Source organism: Colletotrichum costaricense, assembly GCF_030867565.1.
Source record: "Colletotrichum costaricense strain IMI 309622 chromosome Unknown Scaffold_2.1, whole genome shotgun sequence".
Lineage (NCBI taxonomy): Eukaryota > Fungi > Ascomycota > Sordariomycetes > Glomerellales > Glomerellaceae > Colletotrichum > Colletotrichum costaricense.
The window spans coordinates 1,350,442-1,371,317 of record NW_026848231.1 but is presented as its reverse complement, the minus strand read 5'-3'; the positions used below and the strand labels follow the sequence as shown (position 1 = coordinate 1,371,317).

The following is a 20,876-nucleotide window of genomic DNA, read 5'->3' as shown; positions in this document are numbered from 1 at the left end:
GTCGTTTGGAGATATTGGCGAGAACAACGCTCCTGCCTGTTTCTCCAAGGGGAGGGGGTGTTGGGTTTGGAAGTTGGGTTTGGTGGTTGAACGGACGGACGTTCGACACAAAGGCCAGGGGGCATGATGGAAGAGACGGACGAGAGAGACAGATACAGAGAGAGATGCGATGGAAAGGGTCACCCCTCGTCCTTCTCCGCCAGCACGCAGCGTATGCACCTCTCAATTCCCCATGGATCACCCCTTCCCGCGACCCTTTCTTCCCGTCTCTTCGGGATGTTTCTGTCTAGGCTTTTCGTTCAGGCATACAAGGGGGAACAAGAGTCCGACAACCAGACCAGGCTCAAACTCAGACTCAATACCAGACAGACCCGGCAATGGCCTTGTAGCACCGTTCGTCTCGAACAGAAATGTCAAATACTTTTTTTCCCACTTGGTACGTGCCAGCCCTTGACGTTTTGGAAAAATCCGCAGTTTCTCAATGCTATCCATTCTTTTTTTCTTTTCTGCTTAGTATCTCTCTCCCCTATTTTTTTTCCCTTTGGACAGCACTCCCCTTCCTAACCTTTTGCCCCCTTGAACCCGGAAGCTCGGGTATCACGTCATCCATACCTGATCATGGTTTTTGCTATGCTTTAAGGACCCCCAACTCAACAGCAAAGACACATACGCAAGCACAGAGAACGACTGAGAGGTAAGAGAGAAACAGCAAGTCGCACCAAGGCAGGCATACCCTTTGCCGATTCTGGTCGGGCTTACCCATGCCTTGTCTTATTTGTCAAAAGGTCCGGACGGAGTTGGTTGGAAAAAAGGGGGCATACAGGGAAAATCTCCAACGTAAGGAGAACGAAGGAGGGGAGGGAGGTTTACCCGAGTCTACCTACTCTACAGGGTTGCATCAGTTACAGTGAGTGGTTGATCATAGATCTGTGGCGAGAGATAATCAATGTAGATCCCCTTGTTTCCTATACTACAAACTGCCGTTTTGTTTATAACATGGTTTTTCTTAGTTCCAATATATTGGCTCAGCTTGTGGTAGTGAACGGTGCTCAGGCATTGGGAACCTCGCTGCTGTTATCAGGTACTTCATACCTAGTACAGCTGGAAAACAGTAGACGAGGAAAGAGAGAAACATCACGAGTAGCTGGTTGGTCGCCTCTGGGGGAAGAGGGGAGAAACTGGTGTCCGATCCGAAGATATGCAGGTTTCGATCTCATGTGTGCAAATCAACCTACGGCACTTTAGTCTCACAATCGTCCGAGTAGGGAGATGCTCAACGGTCAGTCGCGAGCGGTTGTACCTGGTCTGATGTCTGCTCGCGTGTGGTGTCCAAGAGTACAGGAGACATACACTAGTCTCAGCGGGCGTTTGCCAGGTATGGGCAAGTTTCTATCGCATGGCAATGGAGAGGAGGTTGGGCAAGGACGAACGTCCGGGGGGGGGGGGGGGCGCCGCCGCCACCGTCAGTAAGCAGCAGCAGCAGCATTAGTCGCAGCAAGTCAGAGCGAGAGAGAGCGCGCGCGCGGGATCATCTGTGTGCCTGCTGCCTTCTCATGTTCTTGCCGAGCTGCCTGTCAAGTGGAAGGGACGACCTGACCAATCCAAAGCTCGGCAAGACGAAGGTCAATCACGGGCGTTCTTCTTCAGATCAACGAGACGAAAGTGACAAATCGCTCTGACGCCGGGTGTCAAAAAACGTCCATAGTTGACAGGTAGGCGCAGCAGGGCAAGGCAAGCATAACGTGCGAGCGGCCCCGAAGAGACGGGTCGGGTTGGACGGTTGGCTCGTTAGTGGTGGTGTCGTCGTCTTTCCTGTGACAAGCTTCACCTCAAGATACTCTACGGATACACACACTCTCTCGCTCCCAGGATATCGTCCAGAAGAGGCAAACAGGTCAGTGACTTTTGTCTACACGAGCGTGCGGGCGGGGAGAGAGGGACTGATGTTTCTTCTTTCGCGACATGTCCAAAGGGGAGGGGGTGCGGTGGGCGTGGCGCAGTCCGTCAACTCGGTCCCCAACGTTTGCTGTCAAAAAGAGATTTTAGAGAATGCGACTGGTTGGCAGATGTGACAAGTCGTCGGGCCCCCTTCTGTCTTCTGCTGCCATGCCAAATTCTGAGAAGGGCGTGAATGGGGTTGGTGGGTTGCGTAGTGTGGTGTAGGTAGGGATCCTACAAGCAGCAAGATCCTGTAGGTTGCAAACCGTCCCATTTTCCAGAAAGGAAAAAGAAAAGAAACAGAGGAGAGAAGGCAGACCCCCCATCCCTGCCTGCATCACGGACGGAGAAGAAGGGGGAGAGTCAGCGAGAGTACCCGAACATCGACAGACGGTGGTTTGACAGCGGGTCATAGATATGCACGACATAACATCATGACGAGAATCCGAAGGGAAACGGAGACAAATCAGAAGGCGGATAACTCGAGGTCAACGTGGTGAAGAAACAATTCCGCGCCCGCTTTGGCACTCCGACAGGTTCTGGAGTTTCTCTCTAGATTCCGTGCGCTGTGTCTGCTGCTGTACGCTACGTTCGAGCCCATCTATCGGGAAGAGAAACGAATCTCTGCATGCTGAGTTCCCCTTGCCCCGTTGTCTCCTCTTCTAGTTTTCTTCTCTCCGCACGACGCTCGTTGTCAGAAGAAGGGAGACAATGCATGAGAAATGTCAAATTTCGCTGTCGTCGGGGAATTCGCATCCAGACCTTGGATGCGAGAACGGAATGCGATTCGCTCGCCAGAAATCGTGACAGGTGCTAGGGTACACCCTGGCACGCCGGGGGAGGAGTTCCCAGCCCCAAAATGAAGTGTTTTTTTTTTACGATTTGACAGGGCGCTTGGACCATGTTAAGGCTGGGTTCAAGCTCCAGGGGACGATAGATGGGAGGGGATGAGGAAGCGGATGGATAGTGGACTGGATAGATGAAGACAAGGAGTCTTTTGAGTACGACGTAGGGATTGTTGATGAGCATCGCCATCCGGCTCTGGAGTCTGGCACTGGCCCTGGACGCTCTTCCCTGTGCCTGTCCTTCTCCTGTCTCCCCCCCCTTCTACTCATCGATCTTGATTACAATCATTTTCGGGGCCCTTGGAGTCCCTTTCAGTTGCAACATCATCCATATTCGTATGCACGAATACACCAGAATTGGCAGATTGGAAGCCAACAGTCGGCTGGCTGGCCGGGATCAGATCAAGGCAAACGGGTGGAGAACGGGCATCGAATTCTGGCACCGGTCGGACCTGCCTGTTCAGTTTCAGATGTCCGGAAGCAACGCCAGAAGATTGCCAATTGAGCACGGCTTCCGGGATAAGGTCTGCCGCGAAGAACAAGCCCAGAATTTCTACCTGCGGTCATTGTCCGCGGGGCGAGTTAACAAGTTGCGAGTGGATGAGATTCCTGACAAGCCCCATGTTTTCCTTCGGCCCTCAGGGGCCGGGAAAGCCAATGTGTGAGCCCTTCGTGCCCTTCTGCCTTTTCAGATCCCTGCTGGTCACGCCAGTCTTGCGTCCAGCGTTATGAGGGTTGCTCCCCCAAGCCTGGCTGATCCATGGTTATGACGGGGAGCATGGTGTCGGCAGAAGGCATGTTTGGATGTTAAACCTCCTAGCCACTTTGCCACCCCACTCGAATCGTCCTAGTCCGATCCATCAGCGTTGGATCTGGTGGTCCCCTTGCGGCTGTCAAACTTGACAGATCCCCTTTACAATTTGGTCGCCAGTGGGGAGAACCGAGGCCGATAATCGATATGACTCCCACCGTCGAGGGGTGCAGATGGAGCTTCCGACCAGGTATGGCAATAAGACCTTCTGTGCCGGCGGGAAATGACTTCATAATGAGCCCAGATATCTCGTCAAACTGTCCTTTAACACGCTCCTAGTGGGGTTCCAATATCTGCCGATTCCCAATAATCTTTCTGCGATTCTTTCAACCTTGCGACCGCCGCTTGGATCTGGGCCTGGACTTGCACTATGCACCTTGTCAAATGTAAAGGTATGCATGTCGCTGGCTCGGGACTCGGGAGTCGAGTCGGGAGCCTTGCGCCCGGCACGCCTTGCTCGAGATCTCATCGAACCCAAAACTCCCTTCCATTGCCAATTCCCCCCTCAACCGATTGAAAAGTGTCACCGAAATAATCCTGAGTTGTGCCCGATAAAATATGCTTTTGCCCCTGTAGGATGTTGACAGGCTGTGGTTGTGACGGCATCGGAGCCGCAAACTCTCCACAACAACGTCTGCGCCTGCCTTTCACAGAACAGACGATGTGACTGCCCATTCTGGCGCTGCTGTCCTCTTCCCGCTGCGACGCTACCGCTGGGCGTTGACGGTTGCTGTCACCCTAAAGGTTCGCGCTTGACATGCGGAGCAGAAAGGCGGCTGCATCAACTGACGTTGCCGACAGCTCGACGTTGCCGCAGCCGAACTTCTGTGGACGAGAGTGTAGGTCCAGTCTGAATGGAACTACCGGTTGGTGGACCTCATGATCTCCATTTGATATGTCTGTGTCACTTCCAGGGCGCCCTGAGGAGCAAGGCCCGTACATGATGTATCCAGCACGGCCGCCCCAAGGCGGCTGTGTTACTCAATAAGGAGCAGCTTGCGCGACGCGATACACGGGGCCGTGACCAGGGTCACCACAGCCCAAAGATCCGATCTGGGTGTTCCAGAGAAGAAAATATCGTCACGACTTCTACTCGCGAGGTACAGGTGATGCCCGTCTTCGTAAAGGATCCACTGAATCCCCAGGTCCACGGGATGGTTGGACAATATGACTTGTCTTGATTGCACCAAGAGATTCCAAAGCGGCGTAGGGCCCATTTGGAAGCCTGCATCTTGTACGACGTGCCTGACTGTAAATGAAAGGTTGGGCCAAGCTGGTGGTGATGCCGGCGAATCCCGCCTGTGCAATACGGTGGTGTCTTCCATGTCCAACGTGAAAACGAGCCGTTGACGGCTTTACGTTCACGAAGCCCATGGTGAAAGCCGTTTGGCCCAGTTAGAGGCATAGCAAATATGAGTTGCTATTGATAGGAGAAATTGGGTGTTCGAAAAGGCTGTCGAATCGACTCAAGGGAGCCCTGTCCTCGAAAAGCGGAAATCGTCAGATGGCAGACGCTTGTATCCGAATATCCGACAGACCCATTAGTCTAGATTATGACAATCTGTAGAACCTGGATCGAAATTATATTAGCCTTTACTGGTCAATAGCGTGGTAGTCATTCGACATTCTCTCGTCCTCAAAATCCATCACTGATCAGAAGCATGCAGGAAACCGGTGGGACGTCGGCCATAGTCCACATTCGAAAAGCAAAGCATCTGGCTTATCGGTCGTAGATCATGCGAGAGCATGCTTCATCTTGCAGCAAACTGCTAGAAGGAATCTTGCAAAAAAGCAAAACTTTCGGTGCTGTTCGAGTTGCTAGCTATCTATGAGGTTGTACTTCGTACTGTACCACCAACTATACTCTGAAGACAACCCGAGTTCCACAAATGGTCTCCAGATCCCAGGAACTAATTGTGGCTAGACCGATCAGTTATACGGCTTGGTCATGGCTATATTCTGTATCCAACTGGCGGACATTTGACCCAGCCTCTTGGGCACACTGCGAAGACATACTGACGCAACAGAACAGAATGTGCACAGATAACTCTGTTACGAGTTGAAGGTTCCGCAGAGTACAAGACACGCTGAGCTCTGTCCCGACTGAAGACCGAAAACAAGCACGGACTCTGTGTCATGTGGACGAGAAGCTGCCAGATGACAGGCTATAACACGAGTCTTGGTAACACGCCGGTTGCGGTATGTTACTGCACGTCGTCCTGTCGTACAGCCGTCCTTCCAGTTGAGGAGCTACTGATGTAGAGAGCCGTTGTATTTGTTAGTAGTTACCGACGCCGTGAGTAACAGCAGTGTTAGGAGTCAAGGGTGTATCGCAGACTGGGAGTCCTCGACTATTTGCCTAGAACAGGTAAACCATACGGCTGGTTCCAGGGACCACAACTGTGCAGCACAGTCAACTCGTCAAGCCCGTCTTTGCGAGACCGACTTGACCTCAGCGGTTCGCAAGAGGCGCGAGCAAGGGGTTCTGGCCACAATAGAATAAAGGCCCGCCCATAGGCCCAACCTGAATGAGCGGGTCATTGAGGCGGTGATTGTTGGCATGAGGTGTCAGACCGGAAGGGTGCGGCTCATCCACATTTGACAGGCGATGGAGGATTGCTACTGCAAGATTATCGATCTTGCCACGATTCACTGGCGCGGTCCTGTCATCCAGCTCCAGGGTCGTCGAACAATTGTTGGTCTCTCCACGGCAGCGTGCTGGATACGGTCCCTGGGCTGTATCAAAGGACCAAACCCCCGGGAATGACAACTACGGCAAAGCAGCCCACTCGTTCGTTGCCCTAGAGTTTGACAAGGTCGTGATGGCAGAATTTCTCCCGCTGCGTTCTCAGCTAGCCCCCCATACTTGAGTAGCGTCATCAGCATTGGCGTTGCACCGCTTCGTATGGCCTGCGCGTGCTTGCAATTATTCTCTCGCAGACTGCATCAGTGGTGTTCGTGTCCAGACTTCAGACGTTCACCAAGTGGCTCCTTACATGGTCGCCCGTTCGGTACGTTTCGGTAGTGAAATAGGGACGGAGCCGGTTCCGAGTCGAATCGAAACGTGGGGCCCAGAGAAGAACAAGATTACTGGGGTGGTACGGTAGCAAGACATCCCTGAAAGCACCCCAGCTGGCGGGCTCTGCCGTCTCATTAATGGAAAGCCGTCCCCTTGTCATGACAAAGGAGATCCATCTGGATGGGAACCCTCGCGACGGGTAATCTTTGCTTAGTTTGGTCATTTTTGCGAATATGACCCCTGCAAATGCGGTTGAGTGGGCCACCCAGCGATCTGGCAGGCCGAATAAGCCTGGCATTTCGTCGAGAACAACGAGTCCCGTTTCTTTCTCCCTGATGGAGACATCGTGGAGCTGTCAAACGTACGATATCCGTAAAAGCCATGTGTTGGTGCGCAACAACCTGGAGTTCGAATGTCCACCTCAGCGATCCTTTGCGGGCTCTTCTGCAATACAGACCGGACATGCCGCTCGAGTCTCGACAGATAGGATGCGAGGACGTACGTATGTTGGAAAATTTAGCAAAAATAAAATTCTGGAGGGATTGTCAGCACAATGGTCCATAATCGCGCCGCCCGCCGACATAGCACATCGCAGGACGGATATCTGGGCCATAATCCGTGCAAATAGATGAAGGGAGGCTGAAGCAAGTCAATCGGGTCTTCTGAAACATGAGGCGTTGAGGCGAACAGACGCTCACCACGCGATGGTGATGTTGTGTCCGTTCGGGCGGACTATTAATCGATGTTATGTTCTATTTCAGTCGATTTGAAAATGTGCTAGAATCGTTTTTTCGTCAATTGTGCTGTTGCGTTCAAAGTTTTCTAGAAAGACATACCTGACAGCTACCTGAAGCTTCGGGGAAAATGTTTGGAGTCGGCGGGCGCCATTCCAACCTAAGTCGCGGATGAACACCTTCGGGAGCAATTCGGAGCATACACTGTTGTGACACGGGGTATTTTTAGGGTTCCATCGTTCACTCCCCCGTACATCATTCCTTGTCAATGCGGTCAGAACGGACCTGGATCGTGTGGGTATGACAAGGCAAACCTCCACAGCAGCCCGTGAATCCCCTTTTTACCCTTGAAAGGTGGAGGAGCAAAAGTGCGCGGTGAAGCTGGACCGCGTTGACCGCTGCCATGCCCGGTGGTACTGAAAATCGCTGGTTCGGACAAATCAGAAGGGCGGCAACGTGAGCGTATGTATTGTACTTGGCGCCGAGCGATGTGCAGACGGGAAGCAAGATCGATTTGGGAACGGCAGCGAGTCAAGATCGCGCATGCTGCTGGCGTCTGCAGTGCCGACCGATGCAAATTGCATCTGGCCGCATCGGCGAGGCGGGCGAGCTGAGGGGATTCGGACATGGTCCAAAGAAACGACAGCACTCATGTATGCAGTTTGCTTGACACGATGTTGTCAGCCAATGGGGCGTACGCGTTGTCAGGCGTAGGCAGGCACACAGACAAGCATCTGGAGCCCATCAGCTAGCACTACAAAGTGCTCCAGCATGAGTCCAGTGGGAAGATCATCCTGTCCCGTGCTGCGGGTGGGCGTGTGCTCCGGCGCACAGGGCAGCGGGAACGTGCAATGATGGCGGTAGATTGTGATTGAATGATGATTAGTGATGTCGGGACCGCCCAATGGCTGAGGCTTTTGGAAGATTGGTCGAAGGCTTCCAAGGAGCGGAGACGAGCAGACAACGGAAGTTCCCAGCTGTCCCTCAGGGATTGATTAAGTCGACTGTGGGAATTAAATTATCATCCCCCTGAACGGAGTGAAGAAGAGTCGACTTCCGACGCCGTAGAACGATGTCGATGTATTCTCGATGGGGCTCGGTCCCGATTTGATAGCCAAAAGTCGGTCCTGGATGTCAACGCGCAGCCTGTGGCGTCCAGCCTTGGGACGACGGGGAAAAGATAACTGACGGGGGGGCCAATCCCACGACGGCAGTAGGAAGAGCAGAGTTCTTCTAGTCTGCTTCGGTTTTGCCCAGGTAGAAACGTTTAACCTCGCCGAAGAATGAGTCTGGCCAGAATTTGAAACGGCACCGAACAATCGGTCGGTTCTGTGCGTGGACCGGAAGGAACCCGCGCTTGACGGTGCCATATTGGGAACGATAAGAAGCCTGTGTGTGTGTGTGCTCGCGGAGGTTGTTTGTTGATCGAGCTCCCAGCAGAGTGTCCATTGAAGTGTCCGATGTACACGGGCATGGCACATGTTTCTGTGGAAGGGTGGTCGAGTACGAGGGCCGGCTACTTGCACAAGTGCCTAAATGATGGATGTCCTTGGTGTGCTTGCTGGTGCTTGGTGTGAGTGGTTGGATGGGGGTGGGATAGGAGAAGCGCCATCGGGCGCATGTGCGGCTTGCGCATATGCGTGGCCCAGATACCGGCGATGGCCATCGGTGAAGGTGAGGTTGGTGAGTTTGTTGTCTCCCCTCGGATTCATCACATATCACATCGGAAAGGGTCGTCGTTGGCGGATGTTCGCAGCAGTTGCCATGCCCGGGTCTATGGCACCGGTCAAGACGGGTGTGGACAGTTAGCAAATGAGAAATCTGGATCGGAAAAAGCCTCCCCGCTTCATCTACCAGTTCCTGGATGGGAACCAATGGGAAGGGGCAGTGTGGAAGGGGTCTCCTCCGGAAGGAGAGATGCTCACGGATAATTGGGCCCAATATTCCGTGAGGCAGGCACGGCGCACACCGCACTGGAGCTTCCCAGCTTGATTGTCTTCGTACCGTCCTTGTCTTTCTAGCTGATTCTTAGGGGTAAAAGTAAGGTACTTTGTCATGGAAGGTACGGATATCTGTCCCAAATACGGCATTCAGACAGATCAGACACAGATACAGATACCCCGTACGGAGTACTCAGTCCAGAGAACAGGACAAGGTACAGCTGAGACCTTGCACTTGCTTTCGCTTGCAACTTGCAGGCAAACAATTCATCAATCCAATTCACCTTGGAGATGGAAAGTGGGCCTCTGCTTACGCCAGGCGTCCCTTACCTAGTACACAGTAAGGCTCAAGGTCCAAGGCCAGCCAAGGGTCAATGTCACGGTTGGGCGGGCAGGGCAGATTCGAGACCGGGGGCCAGGGGCCGGCCCAGACAGGGAGTCGACGACATTCAATGCAAGTCACGCTCGCTGTCCGTCCTTTACCTGCTTCCGACTATGACTTGTCGGTTTTGCAGCCTTGCCAGAGTGAGGCTGGGGGGTTCTGTTTTCTGCAAGGTCACAATAAGATTACACTTCTATTTTCTCTCTAATCTCCTTCAGTACCGGTGTAGAAGCAAGCCATCGGCATGTAGCCCGTGTGTCAAGTGACGTCTGGGCGGAACTGAGGACGCAACGGCGTGCGGGAATCGGAACTTGTTTTCGAACGTTCTGGGGGCGTGATATCGTGCGAAGACCTGAACGGCAAGGTCGGTGAGCCTTTGAGGAACTACCAGGAGACTAGAGATGGCCGTCTCTGAAGCCAGCTGTGTCAGGCTGCTGGAGCCCGCTGTCTTCTGCTTATGCTGGCGGCCCAGCCCATTGCTGATGGAAATGGGAAGTCTGGGCTAGAGATCCACGGCTTGGGCGAAAGCAGACTAGTGTTATGAGCGTAGTGGCTATTTGTGTCCCGTCTGAGAGTCGTTGATTCCATTGTTTACCTGACCTAACTTTGGTTTGACGTTTTATGAGGGGATAGGAAGAAAGTGCGACGAGAGAAAAGAGTAAGGAGGAAAGGAGGCTGGCCGCTAAGAAAAATGGCAGGTGCAAGTGAGACGGCAGGCGCAAGTGCAAAGTGCAAAGTGCGAGAACCAGTTGCAAAGTCACCCAGTGGCTCTTTTCCCTTCAACCCGACCTCAACCCGCGTATCCACTTTTCGGACCTTAATGGAAAGAACCAGCTGCACCACTTGCTCATTGGCCAGCTAGACCTTGGTCATAGGAAAGCTTGGATAACCGGGGCACGTACCTGGCTCCATTAATACCTAAGGTAATAAGGAAGCTACCTAGAGAGACGACTTGCCTTAGGTAATACTGCGGATAACTCCCAAATCACTAGCCACAACCACACAACCCGAACAAAATTGCTGTAGTTTTCACTTTTGAGGCTAAGGCACCTCAGTAAACAATGCATCTTATGCACATCTCAGACTTGTGCTAGCCAGGCTCCTCTCTGACGGACGTATGCAGATGCCATCTAATCAGGACGCATCAGCTTCTGCGTCGCACCTCGAGCTGGCGCCCCTGCCATGCGTGCCAGATGCCAATCGCACCAAAGGACTGAAAGTCTGAAGACGATGCACGCGCCAGGCCGGGTACAAGCTGAACGCCCTCCCTACCATCACCACTGACCACCACCCTGGGTCTGTCGGTCAAGCCTACCGCGGTAAGCTGGAATACCTATCGATGCATACAGATACACGCCATCGGGAGCTCCATACCGATGGTTATGACAATGGCGAACGAACAGAATAGCGACCACAAGGGTGGAAATCCCTCATGCCATGCAGATGAGAGTCGGTACAGTGCATCCCCGAGATCGATACCCAGCATCGGCTACGAGATCTGGGCAAGCAAACCAGCAGCCTCCCGCGCCTCCCACCATCACCCGACCCTTGCCGTTGCCGCTCTCAGCCAACCAGAGACAACCGCCGTGTCGACAAGAGCGCCATGTGCAATCCCGACCGGCCTGGAGAGGCGTTCCGGTGACCCAGATCCAAAGCTGGTGACGGCGATGGCGATGGCGATGCATATTGCACGACAAAAGAACCAACCGTTACAACACAATATACGCCATTTCATGCACTTCATAACAAGCAAACACCGACCCCGCCCTGGCTGGTCCGTATCACTTCACGAACCAGCACGCATCCATCTTCCCTAGATATGCACTTGGACCATCCAACAACACAGCGACCTCAGACAAGCCAACGATGGACTACGGTGCCATCTTCTATCTAGCCTGATCCCGTGCGAACGTGCTCATGGAGCTCGGAGCTTTCTGCACCCAGCTTGGCTTCCTACGTCCAAAAGGCAGTATAGTCGCCATCACAAGCGCCAAAACCAACCATGTACTGTGCGCTGTCATTCTTGTTCGGCGTTGCGACAAGCATGCATCAACCAACAAAGAGCCCGTTGGCTGGTGGCGTGCAGCGGTTGTCGTCCTTGCCAGCCCTAGACACAGACTGTTGGCCTATCGCATGGGCCGCTCTGCGCTGGGAGAGGCCGTTGTATCGCCGGAGGAATCGGTACCTGCAGTGGGCGCAGAGTCCGCGTGCTTGCTCTGGCTAACATGCTACTCTAGCGCAAAGTGTCTGGGGGATCGTCATGCTGGCCATTGCTGAACCGCAGAGCAAAAAAGAGCAGCAAAGCCTAGTAATGAGTAACCCGAGAGACACGACTGGATTCTGGCCCAGAGTTCGCAGCTGTGACGGGATCGGCCTCGCACTGCATTCTCACCATATCAAACAAACCCAGCCAGCAGGGGGCGTCTGGGAACCGGGATGCCGTCAACCGCCGCGCCAGGGCCAGCAGGTGATCACGCTGCGCTTTGCCATCTGAGCCAGTTGAGCCAGTCGGAGTGCGGACTACTCGAGGAGTGAGTTAAACAGATAGGCGACCCAAACCAAGGGCACTCGAAGCAACATGCAGACTGTATTCTGGACTGAATATCCATCCGGCACGTCCCTTCAAAGGACGACAGGCACCACAGCTGCAACGTCTCTTCCTTACAATACGGAGTACATCTCGAACGTCAGGCTCATGAAGACACCATGGCCCCTGTCGACCCATCAGTCAGCACCCGGGCTTCCGTCTCGCCTGGTCTGCACTCCTGTGTATGATGTGCACCCCGTTCCGACGGAACCCCAACTCAACTCTTGGGGCGCAGCAACTTGAGGCGACACCTGACAAGGAGCCTTCATGACAGTTCCTGAAGAGCCAATCGCAAGTTGAGGATGCGTTTGACAACGTGAGCAATCCCATCTTTGGTTCCGATCAACCTCAGATCAACCATACCGTGGTCGCACCTTACAGCCAATCGCAATTCTTGTTTACCTAGATCTCACGAACCTTCCAGCCCTTCGAGCTGTCATGCACACGCCTGGAGCCGTTTCTGGGACCTGTCAAAGGGATTGTGAGCAGAAAAAACATCGTGGGACCCCAGGCAATACCGTCGCAAGGATTCGCCACGGCCGCCAGGGCAAAACATTGATGCTACTCGGAACCTGCCACTTCCTTTCCAGCCACAGACAGGCCCAGTCAATCATGGTGCTGACCGGGGCCACATGATCACCGCGGTAGATCTACGTTTTTGACAGCTCTCCCTCGCGCGGACGGCTTCGGCTCCGGAGGCGCTGCCTGTGTACCCTGCGACAGACGACAGACTCGGCCCCTTCCTGGAGTTGAGGCTTGACGATTGAGGCGCCAATACCCTGATTAGCTTGCTTCCGAAAAAAGGTCTTCTACCAGAAGTTGAAACGGTAGTCAACGGTCTTGACCAGAATGCACTTAGTGCGTCTCTCTGACTCGGTGGTTCTCTCAGCCCTGAGTGCATCCTCAACAACGCAACGGCGTTGCTGAAGAAAAAGTAAATAAAAAATTACACATTCTGTGGGCGGCTTACAATGGGCGACGAATAGGATATGGAGCCAGAAAGAAGACGCCTTGAGCCGCATGACACGCTGCACCTCGATGCTTTGCGGGGAGAAAGACCAGGGAGGGGGGAGGGTTGAGTGACAAAAGTTACACTTGTCAAAGTTTGATCATCACCAATCGCAGACCAGCAACTCTGCTCAAATGGATGCTTCGTTTTGAAGTCAGGCCTGCAAACACTTCCTGATAAGGCAAATGTCAGAACGATCCGATAGCTAGACGTGACCCGTCATGGACAGCCGCGCCGCATACATCGCACGCAACTGTTCCAAAACACTCGGACGGAAGAAAAGCATCCAATGGTGAATGCCGTTTCAGTCTACATCGGTTGTCCTTGAGTCGAGGTGCCATGGCTTTTGTTGACAAGCACAGCCACCATCATCGAATGTTGCGGACGAGGCATCAAGCCAAGTTGGAAGCTCAGCGACTGGTTGAACCCAAGAACACCCAGACACACCCACGAGGGAAGTTTGGGGCACGTCACAGACGTCAGCTGCGACCGGGCGATTGACGGGTGGCTTGGAGAGTCAAAGGCAAAGGGAAAACAACAACAGAGTTCATCGGCTTGGTTTCTTCAACCCAAAGCTTAGGAAAGCTTGGGATGGACGTTTGAATCGTGTTCCCTGCCCTCTCACTCGTCGACAGACTCGCGCGGCTATGTCAAATACTTGAGCCTGCGACGCTCGCGGACCTTATTCAGGACTCGCACAAGAATGCGATACCTGAATAGCGTTAGGATTGGGCTGAAGGGGGTGGGCGTGTCAGCGGCGGATGGCATAGCCGCTCTAGCGCACAACTCAACCTTTGCTTGCTTACCTCTCCTCCCATCCAGGAGACTTCCGGACCCGCCCTATTGTTTAGGATGGCTGTTAGACAGGAATTTTGGGGGAGGGGAGGGGGCGTGGACGGGATCGAGAAAAGACAAGCAGGGGAGCGCCATCACGTCAGGGCTCCCCTGGCTGCTACTCTCCTGGCCTACCCCCCAGTCCCCCCTCCATGAAAACATCGTCTGTCCATCCATTCACCTTATCCGCAGGCACACTCGTCAGACACACCACCAACTTGACACCAGACATGCACACACGCGCACATTGGCATACGAGCTCGAACCGGAACTTCAACAACCAGTTGCAGAACCATACGCCCCATTGCAGCTTTGTGACACACCACCATTCGCTTTCGTGACGGGAGTTCCCTTTCCTGTCAAGATGTCTCCAAGTCATGACATGTTGGACGTATGCCTGACAGTGTTGAGAGTTGTCTCACTCCCTGACCATGTGCACAAAAAAGAAAGCTGCCGGTATTTGCAGAATTAACGGCGCCTCCCTGGGTCGAGGGCGCGAGCACGAGCGATGGATTTCGCCCATCAACAACAAGATGCTAAATCGAGAGATTCGAGAGCTCGAGAGTTACTAGTCCTCTTCTACGGCTATGTTGACCAGTCTTCAAGAGCCGATTGCTCACGGACGATGAAGGTTGGTCCAGCAAGAGGTTCAGGAAAATTCAGGACTCCCGCTGTCTTCTATTTTGGACTGCTGAGCTCAGACGGCAGTTGTTCGGCGGGTCAAGAACGCCATCTTGAATAACAGATAATTTCTTGGGGGTGATCGCTGTATTGCCGTTCACGACATCCGGGACCTTGATTCTCAAGGTTGGAGGGTGGTGGATAGAGCCGACAGGGCCTTCACTGCTCGCCCTTTATCGCTTTTGTTAGACTTCATCTTTCTTTCGGTAATGCTATGGGCACTCATTCATGTCAATATTGGACAGAATCTGTCGTATACTGAACCCATCTCCGGTTTACCATGTTCCCTCGCTGAACCTGCTCCGATCAGGAAATGACGGCCAGCCGGGTCAGAGGCCGTTACGTACCAGAATAGGAACCAGGCCACCAGTGCCAACCCCCGGTCTAGTTGATGGGGGCCTATTCTTCATTTATGTCAATTGTGCAAATCTCTATTTTATCCTCGATTCTTATACAAAGACTGCCTACGGAGACGGAAGTCTTATTCACTTTAATCCATCATAGGACCTGAGCGCGGCCAGAGCGTTACAAGCGACAATGAAGGGGCTTGGCTGGGAAGGTGAGGTAACTGGTTGAAGCCAGCGCGCCAGTTGCATATGTGATGGCACGTTGAATAGTGTATCCGTAGCAGGTGGTCAAGTCGTTGAAGTAATGCAGCGCCATTGACTCTTGAGTACTCCGTACCAACTGGAGTGTCTCCATATCCATAATCCGCCGCCGCCGCGCGCGCCCCCCCTTCGGGCAATTTCATCTACACTACGTACATCACAACCGTCCTGGCCCCGGGTGGGAGCCCACGAGCAGCCGGGGAGCACAAGTAGACCCCTGCCCACAGACGCTACGGCTTCCCTAGTGGCTCTTTTTCGTGTCACTGTTCGAGCAGGCTAGTGCTTCTCCCATCTCTTCCACTCTTCTTCTTGTATCCTGGTCACTTTCTTTCTCGTTCAGACCCCTATCCATGCTGTCCTGCTGGCACATCCTCAAGTACCACCTCGAGCTAGCATAATCAGTCCGTTGCCCGCCAAAGGGAACGCCACCGAAGCAATCCTAGGACCAGGCCCTGACTGGGTGTGGGTACGGACGGTGTGGTCCTGCGACCCTGGTCGAGATGGGCAATCCCATCCTCCTTCTTGTTCCTCATCGACGGCCTGCTTGTACCCTGATCGTCCTCTTGCCATGCCACCCTTGCCCATGCCTCGCAGCTCTGGGCTAGTTCAGGTTTAGTCTGTTCCGTCAAAACCATCCTCCCTCCCCCACATCAGCAAAGGCCTCGTTCCCAGATACATAGAAGGCATTAAGCATCCGTGGGCTGTGCGCTTCTTCCTCTCCAGTCCAGTCCAGTTTACTTTGCTCTACTACGGATACCTCACAAGCACAAGTCTACCTACCAACCTACTCTCAGTCAAAGTCTCCACGGTCCGATTCACAAGAACCTACTAGTTTGGGGCTCTTTCGTCTGAGGCTGGTTCGTGTCAGTTTCAGTGTGCTCAAATCACCGTCTTAATTTGTCCAATTTGGCCCGTCGCCGGGTCCTCCTCTTCCTCCTCCTCGACACTTCTCTCCCATTTCCTATTTTGGCACCACATCTGTGCACCGCTGCCCGTTAATCTTCCTGCACAAGACCTCTTCCCAAGCTCCAAGATATACAAAAGGACTGCCATCCCACCTTGCATCTACCTCCAGCATCACCGACCATCATCCCATTCGAGCTGCTTGTTGATTCACGGCTGGGACCACTTGACCATCACATCAGCATCCTTTTATCGCTTCTACTTCTTCACGCCTCTGTCTGTCGTTGACGAGCAATAACAATACTACTACTATTCGACCTCGCCGCCGAACAAGCTTCATCAAGCAAGATACAACAAGCAATCGTTCTCCGACGTGCTACTTTCACACAAGAAAAAAACGAACTTTCCTGGCTGGACCGTATTAGGTACAGCTTACTCGCATACCTTTCTCCACATAAGAACCTGGGCTGATCAGCAGCAGTCCTTAAAACCGCCGTGCGGCTTCATCATTCGAGTCCGCCAATCTTCTTTTTAACCCACAGGATCGAGCACCCAAAGTGTCTCGTCCGCAACGGTCGTGTCTAAAAGACTTTCATTCTCAAAGAGAACAGCACAAGATGTCTATGCTCGCCATGGCTGCTCCGTCCCCCCATTCAGCATTCAAGAACTACCCCTGGGATGGCGGCAGGTCTTCCTCAGACTACTCCTCGCGCCCTCGTACTGAGCCCGAGAGAATCGCCTTGCCATCAATTCGTCAGGTATGACGATTCTCGCCGCCCACAGAGGCGTTTGAACACACAACTGACTAGTATACAGGCCATCCCAGAACTCCACCTTCGCCTGCAACCCCAGGAGGCATCAACCACCAGAACTACCTCTTCCAACACCTCGCCAACAGTCGGATATGCCGGTGTCATGACGCCTCCCGAGTACGTTCACTCGCCAAACTCAAACAAGAGGAGGAGACTCTCAATCGACGAGGAGCAGGAGAGCGAGAGAGTCAGCCGTGTCCCCAGACTTTATGAGTCTCCTGCTCGCATTCCTCAGCGCCAGATTTCCCCGCCAGTTCCTTCCCGCGCTGCCACTGAGAGCTGGACTGGATCCGCAAGGACGAGCCCTTACATGTCTTCATCTGGCATGCCTTCCATGAGATCCCCCGCCATGAAAGTCAACGAGCGTCTCGAGTCTCGCCCAACACTTCCCAGCCTCCCGCCCATGAACTTCGAGAGGGAATCGATCCCCATGCAACGTGTCCGCGGCCACTCCCAAGACGAGTTCCAGCCCATCCGCCCTTCCATGACCATGTCTTCAGGACCCATGATGGAGGCCACTCCTTCATACCGCCCCAGCGGATACGCCTATGGATACCACCACCCCAGCCGAGTCCAGTCTCTTTCCCTCGGCTCCATTCACCCCTTCGACCGCACACCATTCTCAGCCGCCGGCTACGGTCACTACCCTGAGTTCATGCGCATCGGAGAGCTTGGAGCCATGGGAATGCACGGTGACAGCAAGCAACGCAAGCGCCGTGGCAACCTGCCAAAGGAGACGACTGACAAGCTGCGTGCTTGGTTCGTCGCTCACCTGCACCATCCCTACCCCACGGAGGACGAGAAGCAGGAGCTCATGCGTCAGACCGGTCTGCAGATGAGTAAGTTTACACTTTTCAGAGCCCGTTAGGTGTGGGACCAAAAAACGCTAATCTTTTTGCCTCTAGACCAGATCTCCAACTGGTTCATCAACGCGCGGCGCCGTCAGCTTCCCACCATGATCAGCAACGCCCGTGCAGAGTCCGACGCCATGTCCAGCCGCAGCGGCGAGAGCAAGATCCTCCCGTCGACAGAGCGCAGCGAGTACGACGACGGCAAGCGCAACAGCGTCCCCCTCAGCGATGGCGAGGCCTTTGATGAGGACATGGACCTGAAGCAACGGCGCTCTGCCCACATCAAGAGGGGAAGCATTTAGAAGAAAACGCCTCTTGAATCATTCGAGACAAAGAAACAAAAAACGTCAAACAAAAAAATACTACCAACGCCCAAGACAAAGGGCAACCTCCTGCGACTTAAGAATTCTTTTATCACTATACCAGACGCGCGCTTCATTCTATCTTATCATCATTAACGACGGACCACGACCGCAAAAGACCCAACCACAACAAAATTCGGCAAAATCAGGGGCAAATTTCTAATATTCATGAGCTTTGTATAAAAAACAATACCGCCAGGAGTTGATGGGATCAAGTCCCTCCTCCTGGAAAGCACCCTTTTCTACGTCGACTGTATCTATGGGGATAATGTATTCTTACACAACACACAAGAAAAGGCGACTTGGGGTTTTACATCACAACACACACAAATGGGACAACTAGGGGCGGGATCTGGAAGGGGGGATAGGTGGGTAACCGGATTGGGCTGGTCGGACAGACAAATCTGCATAACAAGTTTTTCTCGACAACTGTTTTATTCTTTTCACAACGGGGGTGGGAGGTGTTTCATGGGTTGGGCAAAGGGGTCAAACATTTTTATTTCTCTTTCTCTTCAGCCCAAAGAGCCAAACCAGAGGCTTGAGCTTCTCTCTTCATCACAGGATACGTAGAACGATATCATTGTAACAAATTCTCTTTATTTAACTGTCTATGAGCCTACACACAAAAAGGATGTCATTCTCTTGTATATAGTACAAAAATATTCCAAGATCACATTTCTTAACTCGTATCTCCAAATCCATTGCTGCGTCCAACACTCAGAAAGATTGACAAGTTTTTTCTCCTCTGTATTTCTGCATAGTCCACCTGGTGAACCCAACAGCCCGGCACCATAGGAAAAGCAAGACAGCCCTGCCTCAGAGTAAAAGGGGGTGGGTGTGTCAGTGTCTGATGCGCTTGTTTCTTGACAGTGACAGACAAACATGTTCCCTATGTCACATCCCTCTTTGGTAGAACATTTCTTGTCCAAAACAAACAAACAAACCGTGGGAGACTTTCAAGTCCACGGGCCTCTTTTCTGGTTCTTCAGCTGAACAAAAGTCAAGAGATGGCGAACAATCCAAGCGCAATGTTTACATTTTGCACGCAGATCCAATCGGACACAACAAAACACAATCACCACTAACACTGTAACTTTCTACAACTAGGCAACTAAACAAGAAAGCAAGAGGCTGGGTTGAGAGGTACGTACGTATGTGTGTGCATGTACGTGCATATGTGCGAGTGTGTGTGTGTGTGTTCGAACATCAAGCAACAAGAAACATGAAAGGTCTGTGTGGTTTCCCAGTTCCTGGATGACAGTCAAACCAAAGGCACTCCCACCCCTCCCCTCCTTACCTTGCCTTACGAAAGGCCTGGCTGGCTACGTGCCGTGGTATTCCGACAACGTCACACGCATGGTGTTGGGTCTTGTTTTTGCTCTCCACATCCATCCAACCCGGGCACTTTCACCGTGCTCGTCACCTTGCCTTAGTCGAGGGCTGAAGGAGGAGGGAGTGGGCTGGCAAGAGCCCCCTCCAGGGCTGCGTGTATGTGCATGTGCGGGTGTGCGTAATGCGTTTTGCGTATCGCTGTGCATTTGCGTTTACCTGTGCGGTCGTTGCTGAAGTGTGAACATGGAGAACTTGGAGGCGTGTGAGAAAATGGCGGCGACCCGAGATCCTGGGCGGCGAGCTTCTTAGTCCCGCGGAAAAGGTCCGTCCGTTTACAGCTTTGCCCCTTCAAACTACCCCGTTTCCCGCCTTTTTGCCGGTGCCGTTGTGACCAAGACGTCGATGATATCGTTGTTTTGTGCGCGGCGGATGAACGTTTCTCTTCAGAGACTTACGGTCAAGGTGAAAGGGCGGACTACTGCAGTCGCCTCTTCCCTCGATCTCAGTATCTGTGTGATTTTCCCGCCGTCACCGCCGCTTGGCCTCTTTTTTCCCCCCTCAGACTCCGGTTGCTCCGTCATTACACACGGATTCTGCAGCGGGCGGGCCCTTTTCCTCGAGGGGCTGATGGTTGAATGAATAGTCGTCACGCAAAAAGGCGGGATGGAGACAAGATCAGACACTGTAAACGCACGTTTGTGTTGACAAACCCCTACAACAATTCTCCGAGATTGGTAGAGAGCGGCCGCCCTCTTGGTGTTAAATAAATTGTTAAGCTGACCGAGTTTCTTCAATGAAGGCCACCATCTCTTTCTCTAGTGTCCCTCTTAGAGCTCTTTTTTGGTGCCGGGCTAATTAATGTCTGCTTGCTAAGTTGACTAGTCTGATATTGTAGTTCGTCGTTGGCCCCCCCTCTTTGGAATTATCCCGCCATTTCGTTGTGACAACAAGTCCGCTTCTTTTTTTTCCAACGCGATTAGTTTGTGTGGAGAAGGTCCAAAACTTCTGCAAGCACATTGCATCACATTAGGTGGTTCATGTGGGCAGCAAAAAGCGAGTGACTGATGAGGATTGAGGAGGCACAGAGGCTGGATGATGAGGTGAAGAACCAAGCTACTGTATGCTCTAATGTGAGGTGATGCGTGTGTTTGGTGATTTTTGTGTGTGAGTACATGTAAGTCTACCTTATGTTGTACATGGCCGACAGCGTTTAGTAATGTATGTGGCG

General features: G+C 53.0%; 6 protein-coding genes across 6 annotated transcripts; 3 read left to right on the top strand and 3 right to left on the bottom strand.

Annotated features, from left to right (window-relative positions):
• Positions 1-232: 232 nt before the first annotated feature.
• Positions 233-1,245, top strand: CCOS01_02088 (uncharacterized protein; the record flags this gene model as incomplete). Its single annotated transcript, XM_060450280.1, has 2 exons — positions 233-450; positions 723-1,245. 2 exons carry the CDS (start codon positions 233-235, stop codon positions 1,243-1,245), a joined length of 741 nt encoding a protein of 246 aa, XP_060318930.1.
• Positions 1,246-2,959: 1,714 nt separating this feature from the next.
• On the top strand, positions 2,960-3,448 carry CCOS01_02087 (uncharacterized protein; the record flags this gene model as incomplete). Its single annotated transcript, XM_060450279.1, has 1 exon — positions 2,960-3,448. The coding sequence occupies one exon, from the start codon at positions 2,960-2,962 to the stop codon at positions 3,446-3,448; it is 489 nt and encodes a 162-aa protein (XP_060318929.1).
• Positions 3,449-3,599: 151 nt separating this feature from the next.
• Positions 3,600-3,827, bottom strand: CCOS01_02086 (uncharacterized protein; the record flags this gene model as incomplete). Its single annotated transcript, XM_060450278.1, has 1 exon — positions 3,600-3,827. The coding sequence occupies one exon, from the start codon at positions 3,825-3,827 to the stop codon at positions 3,600-3,602; it is 228 nt and encodes a 75-aa protein (XP_060318928.1).
• Positions 3,828-6,046: 2,219 nt separating this feature from the next.
• On the bottom strand, positions 6,047-6,480 carry CCOS01_02085 (uncharacterized protein; the record flags this gene model as incomplete). The annotated part of the gene is made up of 2 exons (XM_060450277.1): positions 6,047-6,257; positions 6,461-6,480. The coding sequence occupies 2 exons, from the start codon at positions 6,478-6,480 to the stop codon at positions 6,047-6,049; spliced, it is 231 nt and encodes a 76-aa protein (XP_060318927.1).
• A 4,333-nt stretch (positions 6,481-10,813) lies between these two features.
• On the bottom strand, positions 10,814-11,354 carry CCOS01_02084 (uncharacterized protein; the record flags this gene model as incomplete). The annotated part of the gene is made up of 2 exons (XM_060450276.1): positions 10,814-11,002; positions 11,127-11,354. 2 exons carry the CDS (start codon positions 11,352-11,354, stop codon positions 10,814-10,816), a joined length of 417 nt encoding a protein of 138 aa, XP_060318926.1.
• Positions 11,355-16,908: 5,554 nt separating this feature from the next.
• Positions 16,909-18,256, top strand: CCOS01_02083 (homeobox domain-containing protein; the record flags this gene model as incomplete). The annotated part of the gene is made up of 3 exons (XM_060450275.1): positions 16,909-17,049; positions 17,108-17,942; positions 18,009-18,256. 3 exons carry the CDS (start codon positions 16,909-16,911, stop codon positions 18,254-18,256), a joined length of 1,224 nt encoding a protein of 407 aa, XP_060318925.1.
• Between the last annotated feature and the right edge of the window lie 2,620 nt (positions 18,257-20,876).